This window comes from Tamandua tetradactyla, chromosome 20, assembly GCF_023851605.1.
Source record: "Tamandua tetradactyla isolate mTamTet1 chromosome 20, mTamTet1.pri, whole genome shotgun sequence".
Classification (NCBI taxonomy): Eukaryota; Metazoa; Chordata; class Mammalia; order Pilosa; family Myrmecophagidae; genus Tamandua; species Tamandua tetradactyla.
Window position 1 is genome coordinate 20,564,872 of NC_135346.1, and position 24,945 is coordinate 20,589,816.

Below are 24,945 nucleotides of genomic sequence, written 5' to 3' on the forward strand. Positions count from 1 at the left end.
TGTGCCTTTCTTAGTTTTCTTTTTAGTTCTTTTTTAAAAATATCTCTATTTGTTGCGCAAAGATCTTATATTTTCTAATGCAAATTTATTGTACTGAAGTTATGAAATAGTTTTTCTTTTAGCTCAAGGTAGTATGCTATGTTGTGAATTCACATACATGAATTACATACATGTAATTGAATATAACAATTTTCACTTGCTGTTTAGTAAAATTCAAGACTGAAAATTGTTTAGCTATTTTATGAGAGAAAATCAGAAATAGCATCCTCTGAAAAGCCCATTCTTTGAATATTTTAAAGAAATTATAGTAATTTACTTGCATAATTTTTGGTTTAAACAGACTGGTCTTACTCCCTTGATGGAAGCTGCTTCTGGAGGGTATGCAGAAGTTGGGAGAGTTCTCCTTGATAAAGGAGCAGATGTCAATGCCCCCCCTGTGCCTTCCTCAAGAGATACTGCTTTAACAATAGCGGCAGACAAAGGTCACTACAAATTTTGTGAGCTCCTGATTAATAGGTGGGTCTGTTTTGTGTTCATTTACTCAGAGCTTCCTGTGGTCTCTTTCACTTTTCAAAGCCTTTAAAGTTAATAAAAGTTATTTTATTTTGTTGAAGTTTTCAAGGACAGACTATTTCCATGTTATTTTATAAGAGATAACAAAATATAATAAGGAAAACTCAAGTCTCTTCTCATAAGAAACTATATGAACATTCTTTGATTTTATAGGGGAGCCCATATTGATGTTCGTAACAAGAAGGGAAATACACCCCTTTGGCTGGCAGCCAATGGTGGTCATTTTGATGTAGTACAGTTGCTAGTGCAAGCAGGAGCTGATGTGGATGCGGCAGATAACCGGAAAATTACACCTCTTATGTCAGCATTTCGCAAGGTAATTTAATGTAGAAAAAAGAGATAACATTTAATAATTTTAAACCAATTCTAAGTTGAAACATGTGAGAACTTAAATTGATTTGGATAATGGAGTATATTTACATGCATATTTTCATATAAAAGTCACTGCTATTTTTCCACTTTCTTTATGGCCAAATCTAAGAGTAAGAGTATGTGAAAGTTTGCTATAAGTAACTTTGTTGTTAAATGCTTGGTGTCTTGATTAGCCTCATTATGTTGCTATATGTAAAACATGCAATTTAAGGAAAAATATATATGTGTTTATGGTAAAATCTTCGTTATATGAGGAGGAACAAAAAGGAGTAGATGCTTTATAAACACGTATATCTTCAGTATATATTAAGGTCCACTTATTGCAATTGTGATAAACTATAAATTCCTTAATATAGCCTGAAGTTCCTACTTGTGCCAGCCTCCCCTAACCAATCATTCATGCCACCCTCCTTTGCTCACTACACTACAGCCACTGGCCTAGATTCCAACAAATTAGTAACAGACTCAGGGCCTTTGCTTACTGGTTTCTCCCTTTCTGAAATATTCGTTTTCTTGCTCTTCATCTGTCTCATTCGTACTAATCCTTTAGCTCCCATTTGAAATCCCATTGAACTGTCACTTCTCAGTCCTTCCATAATACCCAACCTGAAAAGAGCCTCTTTATGTTATCTTTTATAGTACACTATTCTTTTCCTTCATGGTCATTATCTCAATTTGTAGCAATATATTCAAATGTATATTTACTTTTTTTAATGCCTGTCTCCCCAGCTAGGCATTAAAATTCTGTGAGGACCAAGATTCATGACTTTCTCACCACTGTTAATACTTGGTTGTTTAGTACAGTATCTGGCACATACTAAGTAACCACTAAATAACCATTGAATAAGAGCAGTGCAAGCTAAGTATCTTAAAAGAAAATCTTAAAATATTTTCTAAACTAAATTCTTTTTTTTGACATTTACTTTCTTTTTAATTGCAATATAATTTACATGTAGAGAAATGTACAAATCTTAAGGTACATTATTTAATGAGTTTTGATAAATGCATACACCCATGTCACCTATACGCATTCTCAGTCAGTTCTCTGCCTCAGAGGCAACCACTTTTCTGAGTTTTAACTCCATCAGACTAATTCTTGAGGGTACTTAGAACCTTATTAAGAGGGGAAACCACACAAGCTTGGTTATGTTAAAATTGGTCTGTCTAGCGAATAAAAAAGTATTTGCAAAGTCCCTTTGGGGAAATGATGAGAGAGGGGGAATATTCAACTTCCGCAAGTGGAGAATTCTGAGCCCCCAAATCTTTGGATTTGTTCATATGAAACTTAACCCCACAAAGGATAGGCTAAGCCTACTTAAAATTAGGCCTAAGAGTCACCCCCAAGAGAACCTCTTATGTTGCTCAGATGTGGCCTCTCTCTCAGCCAACACGACAAGCAAACTCACTGCCCTCCCCCTCTCTACGTGGGTTATGACTCCCAGGAGTGTGGACCTTCCTGGCAACATGGGACAGAAATCCTAGAATGAGCTGGGACTCAGCACCAAGGTACTGAGAAAACCTCGACCGAAAGGGGGAAGAGAGAAATGAGACAAAATAAAGTGTCAACGGCTGAGGAATTCCAAACAGAGTCGAGAGGTTATCTTGGAGGTTATTCTTACGCATTAAATAGATATCACCTTTTTAGTTAAGGTATAACAGAGAGAGGCTGGAGGGAACAGCCTGAAAATTTAGAGCTGTGTTCCAGTAGCCATGTTTTTGAAGATATAGCTATGTTTTTGAAGAAAGCTATAATGATATAGCTTCTGCAATGTGACTGTGTGATTGTGAAAACCTTGTGTCTGATGCTTCTTCTATCTACCTTATGGACAGATGAGTAAAACATATGGATTAAAAATAAATAAATAATAGGGGGAACAAATGTTAAAATAAATTTAGTAGATTGAAATGCTAGTAATCAATGAGGGGGGGCATAAGAGGTATGGTGTGTATGAATTTTTTTCTGTTGTCTTTTTATTTCTTTTTCTGAATTGATGCAGATGTTCTAAGAAATGATCATGATAGTGAATATACAACTATGTGATGAAAAAAGAATGTTCATATTGTATGTTGATTGGTTTTATTAATAAAAATTTTTTTTTAAAAACCTAAGATTGGGAAATTGTAACCCATGTCAAAGTCTGAAATATCTTCTGCAACTGATTGTGGTGCTGTGCTTGGAAATTTATAGCTTTTTTGTATATATATTATTGTTCACAAAAAAAGAAGGGAACAAAAAGTCGATTGTGATGATCAAAAAGCATTTAAGCCCTCTAGCCTCCTATATTCCAGAGCAGCTAGAAGGAAGTATATGAGAGGATCATATGGTAGCCCATGCAAACTCTGGAATCTATCCTGTAACCACTTCTTGAAGAGTGCTTTGAAAACTATTGCTTTTTTATTTCTTTGCTTTGTATATGTTATACTATACAATAAAAAAAAGTAAAAAAAAAAATTAGTCTGTATAAAATTGATTCTAGATCATTTGTCTCCTGATAATGACCTTTATCTTTTTATCTAGATTCAAATCATAGGGCTTGGATAAATCTTACATTCTACCTTGTTTACTTCAGTAAGATAATTCAGTAGAATCAAGATAATGCAGTAATTTGATTGACAACAGGCATGAGGAAACTTACTATGCTTGTAGGAATGTTTTATATCTTTATGAAGCACAGTTACATGGGTCTATGCTTTCAAATCTAGAGCATCTTCTTGTTTTACAATTAATTTCTCTTTTATACTGCGGTTCATTTCACATTGCTAGTTTTTATTTTATTAACAGATTTATTCAAGGAGGTATTGTTTTTCTACAGTTAGTGTTTCTACTTTCAGTGAGAAGTGAGCTGGTTATATTCAGGTGAAATGTCTTTGGGTCCATCATCTGTTCCTGAGCATGTTGTACTTATCTTTTCTGTTTATAAACTGAATGCTGTTCTTATCTCATAATTTTTATTTTAAATTTAGTTAACTATCTGGAAGTATCACTACACCTTTAAATTTTCTCTTATGTTTTTAAGCATGTACACAAAATTTCAATGGATTCTTTTAAATATTTTGGTTGTACTCTCCACAGGGTCATGTAAAAGTTGTTCAGTACTTGGTAAAGGAAGTTAATCAGTTCCCTTCTGATATTGAGTGCATGAGATACATAGCAACAATTACAGATAAGGTAAGTTTAACATGTTATTGAAGCATATTTTTGTTCTTTATGCAGTTACATTCCAAGATGTACAATTAGAAGCTTGTTCTTTTAGTCCACTAAGGTACTAAGCACCTGATCATTCTCTGCTTTTGGTTCTCCATTGGTAAAACAGATGGATGGATATAATAATACTTCTGATAAACTATTTTGAGATTTCCTTCCTACTTTGACCAGAATTGCAGTGACTGCAGCTAGGTTTTATTATTAAATCACTAGCCTGATTTGATTTAACTTTCTAAGAACTCATAGACTTTTTAGGAAATGGGTCTTATTTTAATGAAAGGCTGATATATAACTAAACTCAAAGGATAGTTTCATTTTGTTCTTTGAATCTTCAGTTGTTTGAGCTTTAATCCCTAGACTTTGCTACAGTCATCAGCTCAAGTTTTATATGCCCTATTTATATTACATGTTCATATATTTAGATAATTTCAATTTTCACTATAGGAACTGTTGAAAAAATGTCACCAATGTGTTGAGACAATTGTGAAAGCTAAAGACCAGCAGGCTGCAGAAGCAAACAAGAATGCAAGTATTCTTTTAAAGGAACTTGATCTGGAAAAGGTGAGTAGGAAAAAGTCATTTTCCTCCGTAGAAATTGTTGTAAATCTGCTAGAATAGATTTGCCACCTGGGATGACCAATAATCTTAACAAACTCTAGTTCAAAGAAAATGGTTACTGGATTGTCAGACCACATCTACTTTTTGATTCTGACCTATGATTCATAAAGAATATTTTGAGACCATATAAAAGGGATTAGATTTTGAGCAAGATTCTCAAAGGGGAAACGGAGGGATATGGGATCAGTGAATGTATATGCTATTGAAGCCACGTTGGTATCTTTTCAGATTGGTAGGTTATAGGCATATGTTGTACATTACAAATCCCAGGGTAACCACAAAGAAAGTATTTTAAAAATATGCAGAAACAGAAATGAGAAAGAGATCATCACAAAAGATCAATTATACAGAAAAAGAGGCTGCAATAAAGGAAAAAAGATACTAAAAGATACGACATAGATGCCAAAGGACAAAATGGCTGAAATAAGTCCTGCCTTTACAGTAATAATACTAAATGTTAATGAATTAAATGCCCCAATCAAAAGACATAGATTGACAGAATGGATAAAAAAGCATGATCCAATAATATGTCATTTTCAAGAGACTCACTGTAGACCCTAACAAATAGGTTAAAAACAAAAGGATTGAAAACGATAATCTTTGCTAATAGTAGCCATAAAACAGCTGGGATAGCTATCCTAATATCGGACAAAATAAACTTTAAGTCAAAAGCTGTTACAAGCAATCTTAGGAACCATTTGTATAATGGAATTTTGTTCACTTAATATTTAAGCATTTAAGTGCTTTTTTCCTTTCTTTTGAAGTTTGTTGATAATATTGCATATTGCTTTAGTCTATTTAGATTCTTTATTTCACTTTGGATCCTTGGGTTTTGTTTTATTTTATTTTTATTTTTGAAAACATTATTCCTTTCATGATTAACATTTGCACATGGAATCCCTTAATAATTTAAATCTTTTTTTTTGCATTAACTGTATATCTTTAAAGTCAGTAACTTGGATATTTCTCTTTTTTGGTTAATTGTACTAGCAGTTTATCAATTGTATTTTTCAAATTGCCTCTTTCTTGTTGGATGTATTTTGATTCACTGTTTTTATTTTAAATAGCTCCTTACTTTCATCATTCAGTTGTCATTTGAAAATATATATTTTTTTACAATTTCCATGTGGTTAGATTTTGTTCTTAATTCTGTTTCTTATTTTACTGCTCTGTGCTGTATAAAAATACTGCCATCTCATATTTATTGAGAATGCCTTTGTGTCTGACTTCATGATAAATTATTATAAAAACAAACTTTTTCCCAAAATTTTCCAGTTGAATCTCATGATTAACCTGATACTATACTGTATTAATTATTTTGTACTGAATTCCATGTACTCAATTCTTGTAGTGTTGTTTTTGTTGCTAATTTGATTCTGCATATTTGGTTAATGGAATAGTTCTCCAACTAGAATTGTATTTGTCCTTGTCATGTTGAATTTATCAGTTTTTTGTTTAGTAAAAAGATCATTAGGTTTCTTTTACTATACTAAGTAGTTTTTTAAATAATTTTTTAGTGACTTTATCATTTTATAGTGTCCTTGTCTTTTTTTTTTTTACCTAAAATTAGCTTTTTTTCAGATTCTGTGAATAATGTTTTTCCTTCATTTGTTTTAGCAAACTTACCATATTTAAGAGGTAGTTTTATGAGTAGTTGGGGTTGGGTTTTCTTTAATTCAATCTGTAAATATTTAAGTAATTCATGAAATTTTGCATTATAATTATCTTGTATTTTCACTTAGCAATAAACTTCTTTTTTGTTTTTAAATTCAAAAAAAAGCTGTTACAAGAATAAAAAGAAGGTTCAATCCACCGAGAAGAAATAACAATCATAAAAATTTATTCATCTAACCAGGATGCCCCAAACACTGGCAAAACTGAAGGGAGAACTAGTGAGACTTCAATATACCACTCTCATCAGTAGGTAGAACATCTAGTAGAAGATCAATAAGAAAAAAGAGAACTTGAGTAATGTGTTAAATAAACTAGATCTAACAGACATATACAGTACATTGCACCCCAAAACAGCAGGATAAACATTCATCGCAAGCGCCCATGGATTGCTCTCCAGGATAGACCACATGTTGGGTCACAAGTAAGTCTCAATGAATTGTTTTTCCAAGTTCTAGTGTCTCTATTTTTCCTAGAACTTAGGAACAATAAACTCTCTCAAATTTACTCAATATGGCTTTAGATATAACTATACAGAATTAAAATTCTACATGTAACACACGACCTTTATTACACAACTTGGCCTTTTAAGGTAGCTTATAAACATTACATATTACTCTTTGCTTTTCCATCCTAACCAAGGTTCCAACCAACAAACCACTCCCATAAATTTTTTACTAAATACTTAAATGATGATCTCTCCCATTAGCAGGTGAAAAAAAGGTCAATTCCTGTCTTAAAAAATTGTCAACCCTGAACTGTCAAATTCTTAACAAATTTTATAAGATGGAACACCAAAAATAGAATATGGGCAACTCAGTCTTTTGTCTAAGCAATCCAAGGATGACCTTGTCCCAAGCCTTTATGACACCCATGGCAATATCTGTCTCAAATCACGAACAGCAAAACAACCCAAGGGAGAATAATCGAAGGATCTCCAACGCATATGGGCTTGTCAGGAACCATACCAACAATGGCAGCATCACTCAATTTCAAGAATTTGGGACCATCTTACATCTTCTTACCAGAACAGCTACCAGTATTCTCCCTCAACTCGGCAAATTTGGAAGAAATGTGAACTGTGTGACAATTCAGCACAGGCTCATAGCCAGCACTGATTTGGCCTGGATGGTTGAAGATAATCACCTGAGCAGTGAAGCTACCTGCTTTGTTGGTTCATTTTTGCCATCACCAGCCACATTAACACAATGAACATCTTTTACAGATATGTCATTGACATGGAATCTCACATTGACCCCAGGAAGAGCTTCACTCAAAGCTTTCTGATATATTTCAACAGACTTTACTTCAATTATAAAGTTGACTAAAGCAAAGGGACCACCATGTCCCGTTTGAGAACACCAGTGTCTACTAGGCCCACAGGGACAGTATACCAGTACCACCGGTTTTGTAGACATCCTCCAGGGACAGACACAGTATTGTCAGTTGGACATGTAGGTGGCAGGATACAATCCAGAGCTTGAAGCAGCATGGTTCCACTGCCATTGTCATTTTTTACGAGTGACTTTCTATCCGTTGAACCAAAGTTAGGATTCTTAGGGAAACAGAATCAACCGGAGATATCTGTAAATATGAGATTTATAAAAGTGTCTCACACAACCATAGGAATGGAAGAGTCTAGAATCTGTAGAGCAGGCTGCCAGCTGACAACTTAATAAAAATCCTCAACGAACTCCCAGGTGAGGCAGGCTGGCTGACTGAAGTGGAGAGAGAGATTCTCTCTTCTAAACTCTCCTTAAAATGATGATTAGATTAAGTATCACTCATTGCAGGGCATACTCCCTTTAGCCAATTGCTGATATAAACCATCAGGACAACACAGTCAGTCTGAGTTGTGCCTATAATCATTTTTTTAATAACGTCTCTGTGTCTTGGGACATCAGTGGTGGTCATTAATAGTTTATGGTCTCAAATTTCCACAGAAAGATATCAGTGGTGATACCACACTCACATTCAGCTTTCACATTATCCCAGACCCAGGCATACTTGAAGGACCCCTTTCCCATCTCAGCCCCCTCCTTCTCAAATTTTTCAGTGGTTCTTTTGTTGACTTCACCACATTTGTAGATCAAGTGACCAGCAGTGGTGGACTTACCCAAATCTATGTGTCCAAAGATGGCATTGTTGATATGAGTCTTTTCCTTTCCTGTTTTGGCTTAGGATGCAGCAGTGGTTTTCACGACACCTGTGTTTTGGCAGCAAACCCATTGTGAAACAGTCAGTAAATTTTAAGAAGATTGAAATTATACAAAGCATCTTCTCTGATCACAGAAGAATGAAGCTGGAAATCAATAACAGGCAGAGAACTAAAAAAATCCATAAATATATGGAAGTTAAATAACACACTCTTAAACAATCAGTGGGTCAAAGAAGAAATTGCCAGGGAATTCAGTAAATAGCTTGAGATGAGCATATCAAACACAACATATAAAAACTTAGGGGATCCACTCCCTACTGCATGGGACTTGACATCCATGGGTGAAAGTCTCCCTATGGAGACCAGTGTGGAAGACGACTTCCAGGGATGAGACTGGCCTTGGCACCATGGGATCAACAAAGCGGCTACTCTGGAGGTCATTCTTACACAAGCTTCAGTTAGACATTGCTATCTACCATAACTTTCCAAATCATAACCAAAACCATTTCTGCCAATCCTTACAAACACCTAGGATGTTATATAAGATTCTACAAAGGTTCCATGTACTAGGGTAACTTTCCAGAAACTTACAGCATCCAGATGAGTCCCTGGACCAGATAAGTCCTGAAATACAGAGGAGCCAGCCTTTCCAGAACATCAGCTAGTTCCATCCCCCTATCCCATATTATCAACAGCCCCTTCAATAAAATGTTAGAATGGACATAGCCCAAATACCCCTAAAGAGTGGAAGAAAGATCAAAGGTCATGGTGGAGTTATACAGAGAAGATAGGGTTTAACAAAGGAGTATGATTGCTGAATCATGATATTGATGTTTCTTTTAGTCTCTAGTATCTTAGAGCAGCTAGAAGTAAAAATCTGAAATTGTGGAATTGTAACCCGTACCAAACTCTGAAATCTGTTCTGCAGCTAATTGTCGTGGTGTGCTTTGAAATTTACTGCTTTTTTGTATATGTGTTATTTTTCACAAAAAAGAAAAAATATATATTTCTTTTAGCCTCCAGTGTTTGGAGCAGTTGAAGGAAAAATCTGAAATGGTAGAATGATAACCCATAACAAACTCTGAAATCTGTTCTTTAATTACTTGTTGAAGGTACTTTGAAGGTACATTGCTTTTTCTTTCTTTTCTTTGTATATATGTTATATTGAACAATAAAAATGTTTTAAAAATTTTTAAATAATTAAAAACTTATGGGATGCAGCAAAAGCAGCATTGAGGGGGAAATTTACTGCCCTAAATACCTATGTTAAAATGAAGAAAGAATGAAAACTAAAGACCTTAATGCACACCTGGAAGAACTATAAAAGAAGCGCAAACTAAACCCAAAGCAAGCAGAAGGAAAGAAATAGCAAAGACTTGAGCAGAAATAGATGAAATTGAAAATAAAAAACACCAGAGAGCATTAACAAAACCAAAAGTTGGTACTTTGAAAAGATCAATAAAATTGACAAACCTTTAGCTAGACCCACAAAAGAAAGAGAAGACACAAATAAATAAAATCAGAAATGAGAAGGGGGACATTACTACTCAAGAAGAAATAGAAGATCTCAACAGACTAATTATAAGTAAAGAGATTGAATCAGTCATCAAAAATCTCCCAACAAAGAAAAGGTCAGGGCCAGATAGCTTCACAGGTGAATTCTACTTAACATTCCAAGAAGAATTAATGCCGATCCTGCTCAAACTGTTGCAAAAAATGGGAGACTACCTAATTCATACTAGGAGGTCAACATCACCGTAATACTAAAGCTAGATAAAGGTACAAGAAAAAAAATTACAGATCTATTTCTCTTATGAATGTAGATGCAAAAATCCTCAACAAAATACTAGCAAATCAAATTCAATGGCACACTAAAAGAATTTTATACCATGATCAAGTAGGATTTATCCCAAGTATGCAAGGGTAGTTCAACATAAGAAAATCAATTAATGTAATACACCACATTACATTATGATGTAATGAAGGGAATAAAACATATGATCATCTCACTTGATGCAGAAAAGGCATTTAACAAAATACAGCACCCTTTCTTAATAAAAACACTTAGACAAACAGAATAGAAGGGAACTTCCTCAATAAGATGAAGGGCATATATGAAAGGACCACAGCTAACTTCATACTTAATGGTGAAAGCCTGAAAGCTTTCCCTATGAGATCAGGAGTAAGACATGATGCCTACTGTCACCACTGCTATTCACCATTGTGCTGGAAGTTCTAACTAGAGCAGTTAGGCAAGAAAAAGAAAATTGGAAAGGCAGAAGTAAAACTTTCACTATTTTCAGACATGATCCTATGTTTAGAAAGTCCAAAAAAATCTATGACAAAGATACTAGAGCTAATAAGTTTAGCAGAGTGGCAGGATACATGAGCAACAAGCAAAATTCAGTAATGTTTCAAATTTAAAAAGAATGTGAAAGATTTGTATTCAGAAAACTACAAAACATTGCTAAAATAAATCAAAGAAGATCCTAATTAAATGGAAGGACATTCCATTTCCATTTATTGGAGGGCTAAATGTTGTTAAGATGTCAGTTCTGCCCAAATTGACTTACAGATTCAATGCAATCCCAGTCAAAATTCTAGCAGCCTAATTTGCAAAAATAGAAAAGCCAATGATCAAATTTATTGGGAAAGGTAAGGGTCCCCAAATAGCCAGGAACATCTTTAAAAAGAAGAATGAAGTTGAAAGACTTACATTTCCTGACTTTAAAATATGCTACAAAGCTATAGTGTCAAAACAGCATGGTACTGGCATAAAGATAGACATATTGATCAGTAGAATTGAATTGAGAGTTCACAAATAAACCCTCACAGATTTTTACAAGGATGCCAAGTCCTCAACTGGGACAGAACAGTCTCTTCAACAACTGGTACTGGAAAACTGGATATCCATATCCAAAAGAATGAAAGAGAACCCGTATCTCACACCTTAAACAAACATTAACTCAAAATGAATCAGACAAAGAGCCAAGACCTTGAAACTGCTAGAAGAAAACATAAGGAAACATCTTCAAGATCTTGGAGTAGGTAGTGGTTTCTTAAACTTTACACCCAAAGCACAAACAATGAAGGGAAATTAAATACTTTTGTGCTTCAAAGAATTTTGTCAAGAAAATGAAGAGGCAGCCCACTCAATGGGAGAAGATATTTGGAAACGCACATATCCTATAAGCTGCAGAATATATAAATCCCACAACTCAACAATAAAAAAGACTAACAGTTCAATTAAAAAATGGGCAAAGGACATCAATAGACATTTTTCCGAGAGAAAACACAGATGGCTAAAAAGTGCATGAAAAGATATTCAGCTTCACTAGCTATTAGGGAAATGCAAATCAAAAACACAACAAGATATCATTTCACACCTACTACACTGGCCACTATTAAACTCAGAAGTTTAACACTCAGAAGACTCTGAGTGTTGGAGAGGATGTGGAAAATACGAACATTTACTCACTGCTGGGAGGATTGTAAAATTGTATACAACCATTGTGGAAGACAGTTGGTGGTTCCTCAGTAAGCTAAGTATAGAACTTCCATATGATCTGGCAATCCTGCTGTTGGGTATATACTCAGAAGAACTGAAAGCAGGTATGCAAACAGACATTTGAACACTGATGTTCATAACAGCATTATCCACAGTTGCCAAAAGATGGAAGCAACCCAAATGTCCATCAACCAATAAAATGTGGTTTATACATACAACGGAATATTATTCAGCTTTAAGAAGGAATGAAGTCCTGATACATACAACAACTTGGATGAACCTTGAGGGCATTATGGTGAATGAAACAAGTCAGATACAAAATGACAAATATGGTATGATCTCACTAATATGAACCAAATATAATGAGCAAACTCACAGAGTTAATATCTAGAATATAGGTTACCTGGATATTCCTAATATGTTACCCAGCTAGAAAGAGCATAGAGAATGTGGAACTGATGCTTAATTTGTGCAGAATTTTTTAAGAAGTTGATTGTAAGTGTTTGGAAAGGGATAGAGATAATAGTAATACAGTATTGCGTACATAAATAACAGTACTGAACTGTGCTTATGATTGTGCTTGAAATGGAAATTGAGGGTTGTGTATATTACTAGAAGGGAAGAGGATGAAACAAAGGACTGTATAACATAGTAAACCCTGATGTGGATATTGAATGTGGTTAATAGTATAAATACAAAAATGAATTAGAACAAGTGTATGTCACAGTTACAAGGTATTAATAGTTGGGTGGTAGAGGGGAATGTCTAATGCAGACTAAGTACTATAGTTAACAGTAATATCTTCGTGTTCCTCTACTGTTGTAATGAATACAATATTGATCCTAAGGATCAATATTAAGGGATATAAGGGGTATAGGGTTTTTCTTTTGGGGCTGTGAAAATTCTAAAATTGATTGTGGTGATAAAAGCACAGCTGTGTGATTATACTAAGTGCCATTAATTGTCCACTTTGGATGAATTGTATGGTAAGTGAATAAAATTGTTTTTGGGGGGGAGGGGAACAGCATGGTACCAGCACAAGGATGGATATATAGACCAATGAGTTCAGAAATAGACCCTCACATGTATGGCCAGTTTTTTTTTGTTTAATTAATATATATATTATATAAACACATACCATGTAATCATCCAAAGTGTGCAATCTTTGGTTCACAATACTATCATAAAACCATGCATTTAGCATCACAAATGACTTTTTTTTTCTTTGTGAAAAGTAACATACATGCAAAAAAGCAATAAACTTCAGTGCACACCACAACAATTAATTGTAGAACAGATTTCAGAGTTTGGTGAAGGTTTAGGTTTTTACTTCTAGCTGCTCTAAGATACTAGAGACTAAAAGAAACATTAATAGAATGATTGAGCAGTCATACTCATTTGTTAAACCCTGCCTTCTCTATATAACTCCACCATCAACTTTGATCTTTCACCCACTCTTTAGTGGTATTTGGGCTATGCCCATACTCACATTTTCACATTGGAAGGGGCTGTCAATAACGTGGAATAGGGAAATGGAATTGGTTGATGTTCTGGAAAGGCTGGCCCCTCTGCATTTCAGGACTTATCTGGTCCAGGGACCCATCTGGAGGTTGTAGGTTTCTGGAAAGTTACTCTAGTGCTTAATGACCTTTTAACCACAGTCACATATATAACTCAGTGCTGGTAATTACATTTACAATATGCTGCTACCACCATCCCCATCCATTTCCTAAACTTTACAATCAACCCAAACAAAAATTCTGCAAAATTTAAGCATTAATTCCTCATCCCCTACCCCCAGCTCAGTCCTTGGTAACCTATATTCTAGATTCTGACTCGAGGAGTCAGATAGTTCTATCTCCCTACCCCGTATTAGTGACAGACCCTTCCAACAGGAAAAACTTAGAGTGGCCATAGCCCAAACACCCCTAAAGAGAGGGATGGAAAGATCAAAGGTGGTGGTGGAATTTAACAAATGAATACAAACGCTGAATCATTAAATTGATATCTCTTTTAGTCTACAGTATCTTAGAGCAACTAGAAGTAAAAACCTAAAATTGTGGAACTGTAATCCATGTCAAACCCTGAAATATTTCTACAATTAATTGTGGTGCTATCCTTTGAAATTTATAGCTTTTTTGTATATATGTAACTTTTCGAAGAAAAAAAGTCAATTGTGATGATAAAAAAATATTTAAGCCTTCTAGCCTCCTATATTCTGGAGCAGCTAGAAGGAAAAATCTGAGAGAATCGTATGGTAGCCCATGACAAACTCTGGGATCAGTCCTGTAACTACTTGTAGAAGAGAGCTTTGAAAACTATTGCTTTTTTATTTCTTTGCTTTGTTGTATATATGTCATACTATTCAATAAAAAAGTTTTAAAAAAAATGTCATTTATACGTTACTAGAATAAAAATTAAAAGAAAAACATAAGTATTGTACAACACAGTAAACCCTGTTGTAAATGATGTACTATATTTAATAGTGCAATTATAAAAATGTTATTACATGAATTATTTTAAAAATGTACCACACTAATATAGGGTGTTAATAATGTGATATATATAAAAAAAATAATACTACATCGTAATGTAAACTATAGACTATAGTCAATAGTACAATTATAATATTCTCTCATCAGTTCTAACAAAGGTCCAATACTAATACAGAGTGTTAATAATGGGGGGGGGGGGTATATGGAAACTATATTTTCTGCAAACCTACAACTTACCCAAAAAAAAAAAAATTTTTTTTAAACCCACCATCATCGAGTAGAATTATCTAGGAATGCAAGATACAACTTAATGTGAAGGTATTTTTTGATGATTAAAGAAAGAAAATACATCATCTTGAGAGATACTAAAATTTCAATACCGATTTTTGCTTTAAAAAAAAAATCTTGGTGAGCTAAAAGCGGAAGAAAAGTTTGCTAACTTGATGAAGCGTATTTATCTAATATTAACAGTAAATATATTTTAAAAAGAAATGCTAGAGACATATCATTAAATTCTGACGCAGTATACCCACCATCACGGCTATTATTCAGTATTGTTCTGGAGGTTATAAGCATTGCAGACAAGAAAAAGGTGATAAAAATACTGAAAAAGAAAGCATAAAATTGTCATTTGTTAATGTTATACTCTTTTAGTATAAAATCCAAGCGATTTTATGAGGAACATTATGAGAACTAATAAAATTTATTTACATATTTATATTTAAAATAAAGGTCTATTCATGTCCTTAGCCACTTTTTAATTGTATTATTTGTCTTTTTGTTATTAATTTGTAATAGTTCATTATTCTAATATAAGACCCTTATCAGATATATGATTTGCATAAATTTTATCCCATTCTGTGAGTTGTCTTTTCCTTTCTTAGTTATATCCTTTGAAGTAAAAAAGTTTTTAATTTTTATATTGTCTAGTTTATCTCTTTTTTCTTTTGCTGCTTTTATAAATGTGTTTTGAGAAAGACTAATAACGTTTGTGGCAAGTCCCATGAACCATATACAAAAAATACTATTTTATTCTTTATTTTAAATTATTGTATATTGATTAAATGATATTCCTACTTCATTTGCAGTCAAGAGAAGAGAGCAGAAAACAGGCTCTGGCAGCTAAAAGAGAGAAAAGAAAAGAAAAGAGAAAAAAGAAAAAAGAAGAACAGAAAAGGAAACAAGAAGAAGATGAAGAAAACAAACCTAAGGAAAATTCAGAACTACCAGAGGATGAAGATGAAGAGGAGAATTACGAAGATGGTAAGAGATGACCCATCTGAATTAATGATTAAATTCTCATTTGCCTATCGGAATGCTTTTTTGCTCAATATTTGATGACTTTTTCATCTGAAATTGATAATTGACTTTTATAGTAAATATTTCTAAATATTTTACATTATAAACACAGAAGGGGTAATGCAAGTACATAATTTTGAAGAAGTTCTGTAATAATTTAAGTCACTTTGTAAAACATCATATGTGTCCTAAAAATGATACTAAGAGGTTTGCTAGCTTTTCTTCAGGTTCTTCCCTACTTCGTTCCAGTTCCTTTATTAAATTTTTGGCTAAGTTTTAGGGTCAGAGTTATACAGAGCTGAAATGTCAGTAGAGACTGGGGTTCATTACTCTCAAAGAGTTGTTTATTATGCAGTCTAGAAGTGGTAGTGCCTACCTAGTGGTAGGCAAATAATTTTTCTCTATTTGAATTTTACTTCTAAAATACTATTTTTTTCATTTGAAAAAAATTCCCAAACTCAATAGGTTATGATTTTTAGCTAATGAGACTAATATTCATATCTTAAGAACATTAATGGCTTCTATGTTTTATACAATCTTAGGCATCAAAATATGATATAGTATGTTTGCTTTAACAGTAGTAAATATTTGTTTACTAGTGAGTTCTGGCGAAAGGAAAATATGTCCTAAAGGACTGAGTTAATATGGTGTTAGGTATGTTCTGTCATAATTTGTTTTGATATTTGTGGCTCTGAGTGTGATTTTTATCCTTTTTGATCTTTTTTAGTGGAGCAAGAAGTTCCCATAGAACCTCCTAGTGCAACAACCACTACCACAATTGGAATCTCTGCAACATCTGCAACATTCACAAATGTGTTTGGAAAAAAAAGGGCCAATGTGGTGACAACCCCCAGCACAAATCGGAAAAACAAGAAGAACAAAACAAAAGAAACCCCTCCCACTGCACATTTAATTTCACCAGAACAACATATATCTTTAGCACAGCAAAAGGCAGATAAAAATAAAATAAATGGAGAAACCAGAGGTGGTGGCGCAGGTGGGAATAGCGATTCAGATAACTTGGACAGCACAGATTGCAACAGTGAGAGTAGCAGTGGTGGCAAAAGCCAAGAGTTAAATTTCACTATGGACATGATGAATTCGTCTAGTGATAGGAGATATCCCTCACTGCTACTCCATTCCCAAGAAGAAAAGACGAGTACTGCCACTTCCAAAACCCAAACACGGTAAAATTTTCTAATTTGTTAACCCTATGTCTGCCTTTCTCTTTCATATCTGGCACAAGATTTGAAGTACATTCCCTAAGTACAAGTTATATTTAACAATTTAAGCCTACACATTATCTGTTTCAGTATTTAAAACTGGAATTCACCGATGTCTTCAATCATATGCTAATTAGGAAATGAGATTATTAAAAATTTTTATAAAATTCATATTCTGAAGTTGAAAATATTGGCATCTTTGATTTGTTTTTATTTTAGTTATTTATTTTTTTATCAGAATATAATTCTGTTTATTGACAGACTACATGAGAAACCTCATTTCCATTTTTGTTGTATTTCTTTTTAACTTTTATTTTGAAATAATTTCAAATTTACTGGATAGTTGCAAGAATAATACATCTGTACAAAGAATTCCAAGCAAGTCTACCCAGATACCCAAATTTATCAACTTTTTACATTCTGCCACTTTTGTTGTATTATTCTGTTTCTCCATCTATTTTCTAAACATTTGAGAATAGGCTGCTTACATCATGTTCCTTAACTTTGATTTTATTTTACTTTGTCATTTTTATCAATTATGTCCCAACTTGGCTTCCAAATATATTTTAATTCTAATTTAGTAGACTTCTGCCCTCTTTCTGTTTTTCTGACCTCTTAATTTGATATGCCAAATTTTTGTTCAAATATTTCAGCATAACTTTGTTTATAAAGAAACAGTTCCTTGAGTTCCTAACTTAAATTTATTGTTTCTTGGATTTGATATTTCTATCTTCTTAGACTTGAAAATGAAGTGAATCCCAATTCCTTGTCAACAAACTACAAGTCAATGTCATTGCCCTTAAGCTCTCCAAACATAAAGGTGAATCTCACTAGCCCTAAAAGGGGGCAAAAAAGAGAAGAAGGGTGGAAAGAAGTTATACGAAGGTAATTAGAATTAGTTTCATCTTTTTAAGTTTCTCAAACTATACGGTGACTTCTCTTGCAAGATGTTTACATAGTCTGTTAATGAATAATTTAAATGTGGCTATTATTTTAAATTGTACTAATTCGAGTATAAGCTAAAGCAAAATTTGAAGTGACATGTAAATTCTGCCTGTATATTTTATATAACACAACAAATATTGATTTTTTGGAAAGCCTAGGAGTTGCTTTTTATGTAGGTCAAATCCTAGGTTTTTTTAAATTGTCCATTATGAGCTGTTGATATTGGTTGAAAATGAGTAAGCTAGCCTATATTAAGTATGGGGTTTCACAATACAGTATGCATTATTTTACTTTAGAAAGAGTCAAAACATATGGTCATTGTAGTATAATTAATGTATGATATTTTGGGCAGATTTGAATGCTAAACCATGGGTGATTTAAATGTAATTTTTGTTTAAATAGCAGTGCAGTTTTTACTTTTAGTAAATTAAATTCAATAAAAGAAGTCGGTTTCTATAAAAAAAAAACTTAGACAAATTATTTCCTTCCTAAGGTTTGAGAAATATTCTACAAACCCCCATGAACATACTTACTGAAAGGTCTTTTAAAATAAATGCATTTTACTATTCAAAGACATTTGATTTCATAAACTCATGTGTAACCTTCATTTAATAGGTCAAAGAAATTGTCTGTACCAGCCTCAGTGGTGTCCAGGATAATGGGAAGAGGAGGATGCAATATCACTGCAATACAAGATGTTACTGGTGCCCACATTGATGTGGATAAACAAAAAGATAAGAATGGGGAGAGAATGATCACAATAAGGTAATTGTGGGAAGTATATATTGCTAGTGCTGTATAGAAATTATTTATTTATTTTTTTTTGGCGTGGGCAACCTCTGGGAATCGAACCCATAGAAATTAAATTTTATGAGAAGCATACTTTATTTTTGTTAGGTATGATTCATTCAAGAATTTTAGTTATGATTAAGATTAGCTGTTTATTTTTTTATGTTTTTGGTTTTGTTTTCCCCCCAGAGGTGGTACAGAATCAACAAGATATGCAGTGCAACTTATCAATGCACTTATTCAAGATCCTGCTAAGGAACTGGAAGACCTGATTCCTAAAAATCACATCAGAACACCTGCCAGCACCAAATCCATTCATGCAAACTTCTCATCTGGAGTAGGCACCACAGCAGCTTCCAGTAAAAATGCATTTCCTTTGGGTGCTTCAACCCTTGTAACTTCACAGGCGACAACATTATCTACGTTCCAGCCTAATAATAAACTAAATAAGAACGTTCCAACAAATGTTCGTTCTTCTTTCCCAGTTTCTCTACCCTTAGCATACTCCCACCCTCATTTTGCCCTCTTGGCTGCTCAAACTATGCAACAGATTCGACATCCTCGCTTACCCATGGCCCAGTTTGGAGGAACCTTTTCACCATCTCCTAACACGTGGGGACCATTCCCAGTAAGACCTGTGAATCCTGGCAACACAAGCAGCTCTCCGAAGCATAATAATACAGGGCGTCTACCTAGCCAGAATGGGACTGTTTTGCCTTCAGAATCTACCGGTCTAGCTACTGCCAGTTGTCCTATCACTGTCTCTTCTGTAGTTTCTACCAGTCAGCAACTGTGTGTGACAAATACCCGGACTCCTTCATCAGTCAGAAAGCAGTTATTTGCCTGTGTGCCTAAGACAAGTCCTCCAGCGTCAGTGATTTCTTCTGTGACCAGCACTTGTAGTTCCCTGCCTTCTGTCTCCTCTGCACCTATCACTAGTGGGCAAGTTCCCACCACCTTTCTGCCCCCAAGTACTCCTCAAGCACAGCTCTCTGCACAAAAGATGGATTCTTTCTCTGCTATGCCAGTTCCCAAAGAGAAGGTGTCCACACAGGACCAGCCCACAGCAAACTTGTGTACCCCATCTTCAACTGCAAATAGTTGTAGTAGCTCTGCCAGCAACACCCCAGGAGCTCCAGAAACTCATTCATCCAGTAGTTCTACTCCTCCCTCTAATAACACACAGGAGGAGGCACAGCCATCCAAAGTGTCAGAATTAAGTCCTATGTCAATGCCTTTTGCATCTAACTCAGAACCTGCTCCATTGACTTTGGCATCACCCAGATTGGCTGCTGCTGATAATCAGGACACCAATAACTTACCTCAATTAGCTGTACCAGCACCTCGAGTTCCTCATCGAATGCAGCCCAGAGGTTCTTTTTACTCAGTGGTACCAAATGCAACTATGCACCAAGATCCCCAGTCTATTTTTGTTACAAATCCAGTTCCTATAACACCACCTCAAGGCCCACCAGCTGCAGTGCAGCTTTCTTCAGCCATGAACATTATGAATGGTTCTCAGATGCACATTAACACAGCAAATAAATCCTTGCCACCTACATTTGGCCCAGCCACACTTTTCAATCACTTCAGTAGTCTTTTTGATAGCAGTCAGGTGCCAGCTAACCAGGGTTGGGGAGATGGTCCGTTGTCCTCACGAGTTGCCACAGATGCCTCTTTCACTGTTCAGTCAGCATTCCTGGGTAACTCTGTACTTGGACATTTGGAAAACATGCATCCTGACAACTCCAAAGCACCTGGCTTCAGACCACCTTCCCAACGAGTTTCTACTAGTCCAGTCGGTAAGTACTAAGTATCACTGCAGCTCACTGTTGATCTTAGACAGCATAGTCTGATCCTCCAAGAAGATAATAAATTGTTTATGCATGAGCATAAAGAAATGAGAATGTGTCATAAATAGTAAATTGTTGTCTTTAATAATTGCTGAGTGAATAAACAAGTAACTGTGGGTAAATCATTCATATGTAATGAGGTGCTTTATATTCTCCATATGAGCTTTCGTCCTTCATAGCAAAGAGGTTATACCTTATGTCAGTCATTTTCTTAGAATTGCTAAAAGATAATATTAATAAAAAAGGACTCGTGGGATGCTTCAAGAATTCCATATTTGCAGGACTTTTTTTTTATTGTAGTGATTATTTGCATTTTTCAGATTTAACAAATTTGAGTTGTAATAACAAATTTGAGCTGCAAATATGTTTAAGGACCAGTCCATAATTCACATGCTTTCTTTTCAGTCTTGGATATGCAGATTGAATATTAAATCACGTTGTTTAATCACACATATATTATTTATCTTAGGTTCAGCTATTGATTCCTTGGAATTAGAAAGTAGCTGCTGAGGCATTATAAGAATAATGTAGAAAATTCAAGGCTAGTTTTGGTTTGGAGATATTTGGAAAACCAGACCCTATTTGTCAGAATTTAAGAGATGAATTTTAATCTGATTTGAGAAACAAATTAGAAATTATGGCTGACCTAGAATGTAGGTATGAAGCTCTATTGCCACTAAGCATTACTTTTCTAGTTGGAAAACTGTCCCATAGCCCATGCTATTTTTTGTTAATTGTAAGAATTTATAAATTACATGTAAAATTTGTGAAGAGTTTATGAATGTGGTATAGCCTTATTTCAGTTATGTTTCCATTTACCTATCTTTTCAGGAAAAGATAGCTGTTTTATGATCTTGTCAAATAGAAATAAAGTCTGTATTAGGCTAGGATATTTTTCTTCTTTTCTCTATATCAGCATCTATTTTAACTTTCATTTGGGGAAAACTAGTAAAGGTTTTCAAAGGCTCCAAGGTGAAAGAAAAGCTCATTACTACTGCTCAAGTTGTGATAGAAAGCATCAATCTTGACCTTCCTTCTGGGGTCCAGGATTGATAAGCCTGGGTTCACTTCTTAACATCCCATATGCTTTATTTTGTTGAGGCTCTTCTTTCTTGGATATAGTTTCCTCTCCTGCTTTTCAGGTAAGAAGTTATAATACTTAAGAAGAAGGGTGTGGAGAAAATAGAACCCTTATCCATTGCTGGTAATGTAAAATGGTACAGCCACTTTGGAAAAAAGTTTGGCAGTTACTTAAAAAGTGAGCTTTGAGTTACCATAAACCCAGTAATCCTACTCCTTGGGATACCCAAGAGAAAGGAAAACATATATCCACATAAAAACTTGCACACAAATGTCCACTGTGAATTTTTCATAATGGCCAAAAAGTAAAAACAACCCAAATGTCCATCAACTAATAAATCGATAAATGAAATGTGGTATATCTATATAATGGAATATTATGCAGCAATGAAAATAAATGAAGTATTGATTCATACTGCAATGTGCATGAACCTTGAAAACAGTTTGCTAAGTGAAAGAAGCCAGTCACAAAAAAAAAACACATTATATGATTTCATTTATATGAACTGTCCAGAATAGGCAAATCTGTAGGGAAAGAAAGTAGATTAGTGGTCACTTAGAGCTGAGAACAGGAAAATGAGGGGAAATGGGCAGTGACAGAGTTTCTTTTAGGGGGGACAAAAATGCTCTAAAATTGATTGTGGTAATGGTTGCACAACTCTGTAAATATACTAAAAAAAAATCAAGTTGTATACTTGAAATGGACGAATTGTATGGTATATGAATTATATCTCAAAGCTGGTTTATAAAAATTATCAGAAAATAAAACTCATTGAAAACAAGATCTTAAGAAAAGTTTTGGCAGCGTTGATTTTAACTATTTTTTCTTGAAATGAGAACCTATAATTCTTTTCCACACCCTTGTCCCTTTGCCTAACTAATACATTCTCTAGAGAAAGCAATAGAATTTGAGAAGACTGCTAAATTCAAATTTTGTACAAACTAGATAAAACTTTGATAGTTTCCACCTGTTGATTTTTTTAATCAGATAGCATAGTGAAATTACTCTTAGTTTACAGTATGCTTTTCCTCCTAAGAAGAGGAAACATTGGTAGATTTTGTTTTTTATCTTCCATTGGAAATTACTATAGATATATAGATAGATGATAAGCTATGATAAAAAATTTCCTTTTTGAAATTTTCCACAAAAAGGAAAGCAGAACTGATTTGGGGTACTGCTTAGTGACAACATGCTCTCATTTCTTGTCCCTTCAGCATGTGGGACTAGTGAAAGCTTTGAGATTTATCCAGAACATAACTCTAGGTAACTGCCATTCTTAAACACTGAGCTCACTTTTTCATGTCAGATGTTATTTCATGATATTCTACTGTATCACAAGAAAAAAATGAATTTAGGCCATACAGTATCACATAAATGAATTCTTTTTGCTGTGATGTACAAAAAGAAAACCAAGTCTTGCTTCTTTTTAGGAAAGAAAAATATAACTTTGGACTTAGACTCTTAAAGCCTTGGCTAATTGGGTATCTTGGACATGTTTTATTTCAGGGTTACCATCCATCGATCCATCAGGCAGCTCCCCATCTGCCTCTTCTGCTCCTTTGACAAGTTTTTCAAGCATACCAGGAACACGAGTTTTCCTGCAAGGGCCAACTCCTGTTGGGACTCCTAGTTTCAACAGACAACATTTTTCTCCCCATCCTTGGACAAGCGCCTCAAACTCATGTAGGAATCCTGAAGGAACTCTCCCAAAGAGTCTTGAATAAGTTATTAAACTATTTGTTTCAGGGAACACTAGGTTGTAAATTTAGTAAACTAAATGGTATGTAAGGTTTTTATTGTGGTCATGTCAAAAATTATCAGTTGTTTCTAGGGTCGTAAACTTGATAAGAGTCAAGCCATTATTCCAAGCCAGAAATGGTTTCACTGGGACTTGGACAAGATAAGAAGTACTGAAAGTAGTTTTTAAAAAGGACCCATATTTAGGAGGGATGCTAATGATAAAGTGGAAGGCCAAGAAACACCATTTTTGGTTTGAAATGGGAACGATGTTGTGAAATACTTTAAGTCTGAATAGAATTTGAATTTACAAACAAGTTTGGTATGATTTCTCCTTCATTTTTATATTTTAGGAAACTATTATTGTCGTTCATAAGTAAAAGTATTCCTTTATTCTGACTTATTTCAATATTTAGAATAGATGAAGTATCTGGAATTTAATAGGACATGACTTTTTAATGGACATTATGAGATAGTCAGTGAGTGTTGGCCCGTTTGACAAGGAAAACTACCCAAATTACCTGAGAGTCACATTAAGAAACAAAGCCGTGAATTAATCCTAAGTGCTTTGCTAATATTTGATCATTCTTCCCTATGGGGGGAAAAAGGGGACTGTAGAAAGGGGAGAAAGAAAAACTAATATACAGGGTCACAGGCTGTTTGCCAGACATTATGCTAGGTCCTGTACAAATAATACCACATTTAAGTTCACTTAAAATGTGACAATATATGTTGAGAAGATTAATTAGAACAAGGGTAAAAATAAGTGTTGTGACCCTCTCTCTTTCTAGCCTTGTTCAGTTCAATCTGGAATTTTTTTTAGACTGTACTTATTGTAGGCAGAAGTAGTCTAGGAGTGTTTTTAGAAATTACTTATTTTCATTTATAAAATGGATTTTTCTTTACAGAACCTATGTTGTGGACTAGATCTTTCCAACAAGGTTTCTCATATTCTTATAATTTGTATATGTAATAAAACAATAGAGAAATATTTTGCCACCAGGTGACTCTCCTATTCCATCTGTTTCTTCGGGATCACCTTCACCTCTTTCAGCCACTTCTGCCCCACCAACATTGGGCCAACCAAAAGGAGGCAGTGCCAGTCAAGATCGAAAGATACCTCCCCCCATTGGAACTGAGAGACTGGCCCGGATTCGGCAAGGCGGATCTGTTGCACAAGCCCCCGTGGGAACAAGTTTTGTTGCTCCTGTTGGACACAGTGGAATCTGGTCATTTGGTGTCAATGCTGTGTCAGGTATAGTTATGTCACCATCTGTTTGGAGGGATATCTCAAGTAAGTTGTGGGATTTTGCCATTAAAACTTAGTTTCTTTAAAAAGCAAAAAATAAAAATCTTCATTCCTATGCTTAATGCTCAGTCAGGGAGGGGTTTCTATCGCTTTGGAATTCTTCCTGATA

General features: G+C 34.5%; 1 protein-coding gene across 4 annotated transcripts in view; it reads left to right on the forward strand.

The window, feature by feature from the left end:
- ANKHD1 (ankyrin repeat and KH domain containing 1) overlaps positions 1-24,945 on the forward strand; it is a 147,245-nt gene that overhangs the window by 120,132 nt on the left and 2,168 nt on the right. For 2 of the 4 annotated variants that reach the window (XM_077137184.1, XM_077137186.1), the window contains 11 exons: positions 341-516; positions 727-889; positions 4,019-4,114; positions 4,595-4,711; positions 15,689-15,863; positions 16,627-17,086; positions 17,861-18,007; positions 18,683-18,832; positions 19,046-20,658; positions 23,297-23,473; positions 24,531-24,782. In XM_077137184.1, the coding sequence (XP_076993299.1) occupies positions 341-516; positions 727-889; positions 4,019-4,114; positions 4,595-4,711; positions 15,689-15,863; positions 16,627-17,086; positions 17,861-18,007; positions 18,683-18,832; positions 19,046-20,658; positions 23,297-23,473; positions 24,531-24,782 (3,526 nt within the window). Of the gene's footprint in view, positions 1-340; positions 517-726; positions 890-4,018; positions 4,115-4,594; positions 4,712-15,688; positions 15,864-16,626; positions 17,087-17,860; positions 18,008-18,682; positions 18,833-19,045; positions 20,659-23,296; positions 23,474-24,530; positions 24,822-24,945 lie in introns of all 4 variants that reach the window. The other 2 variants (XM_077137183.1, XM_077137185.1) reach the window with 2 other exon arrangements.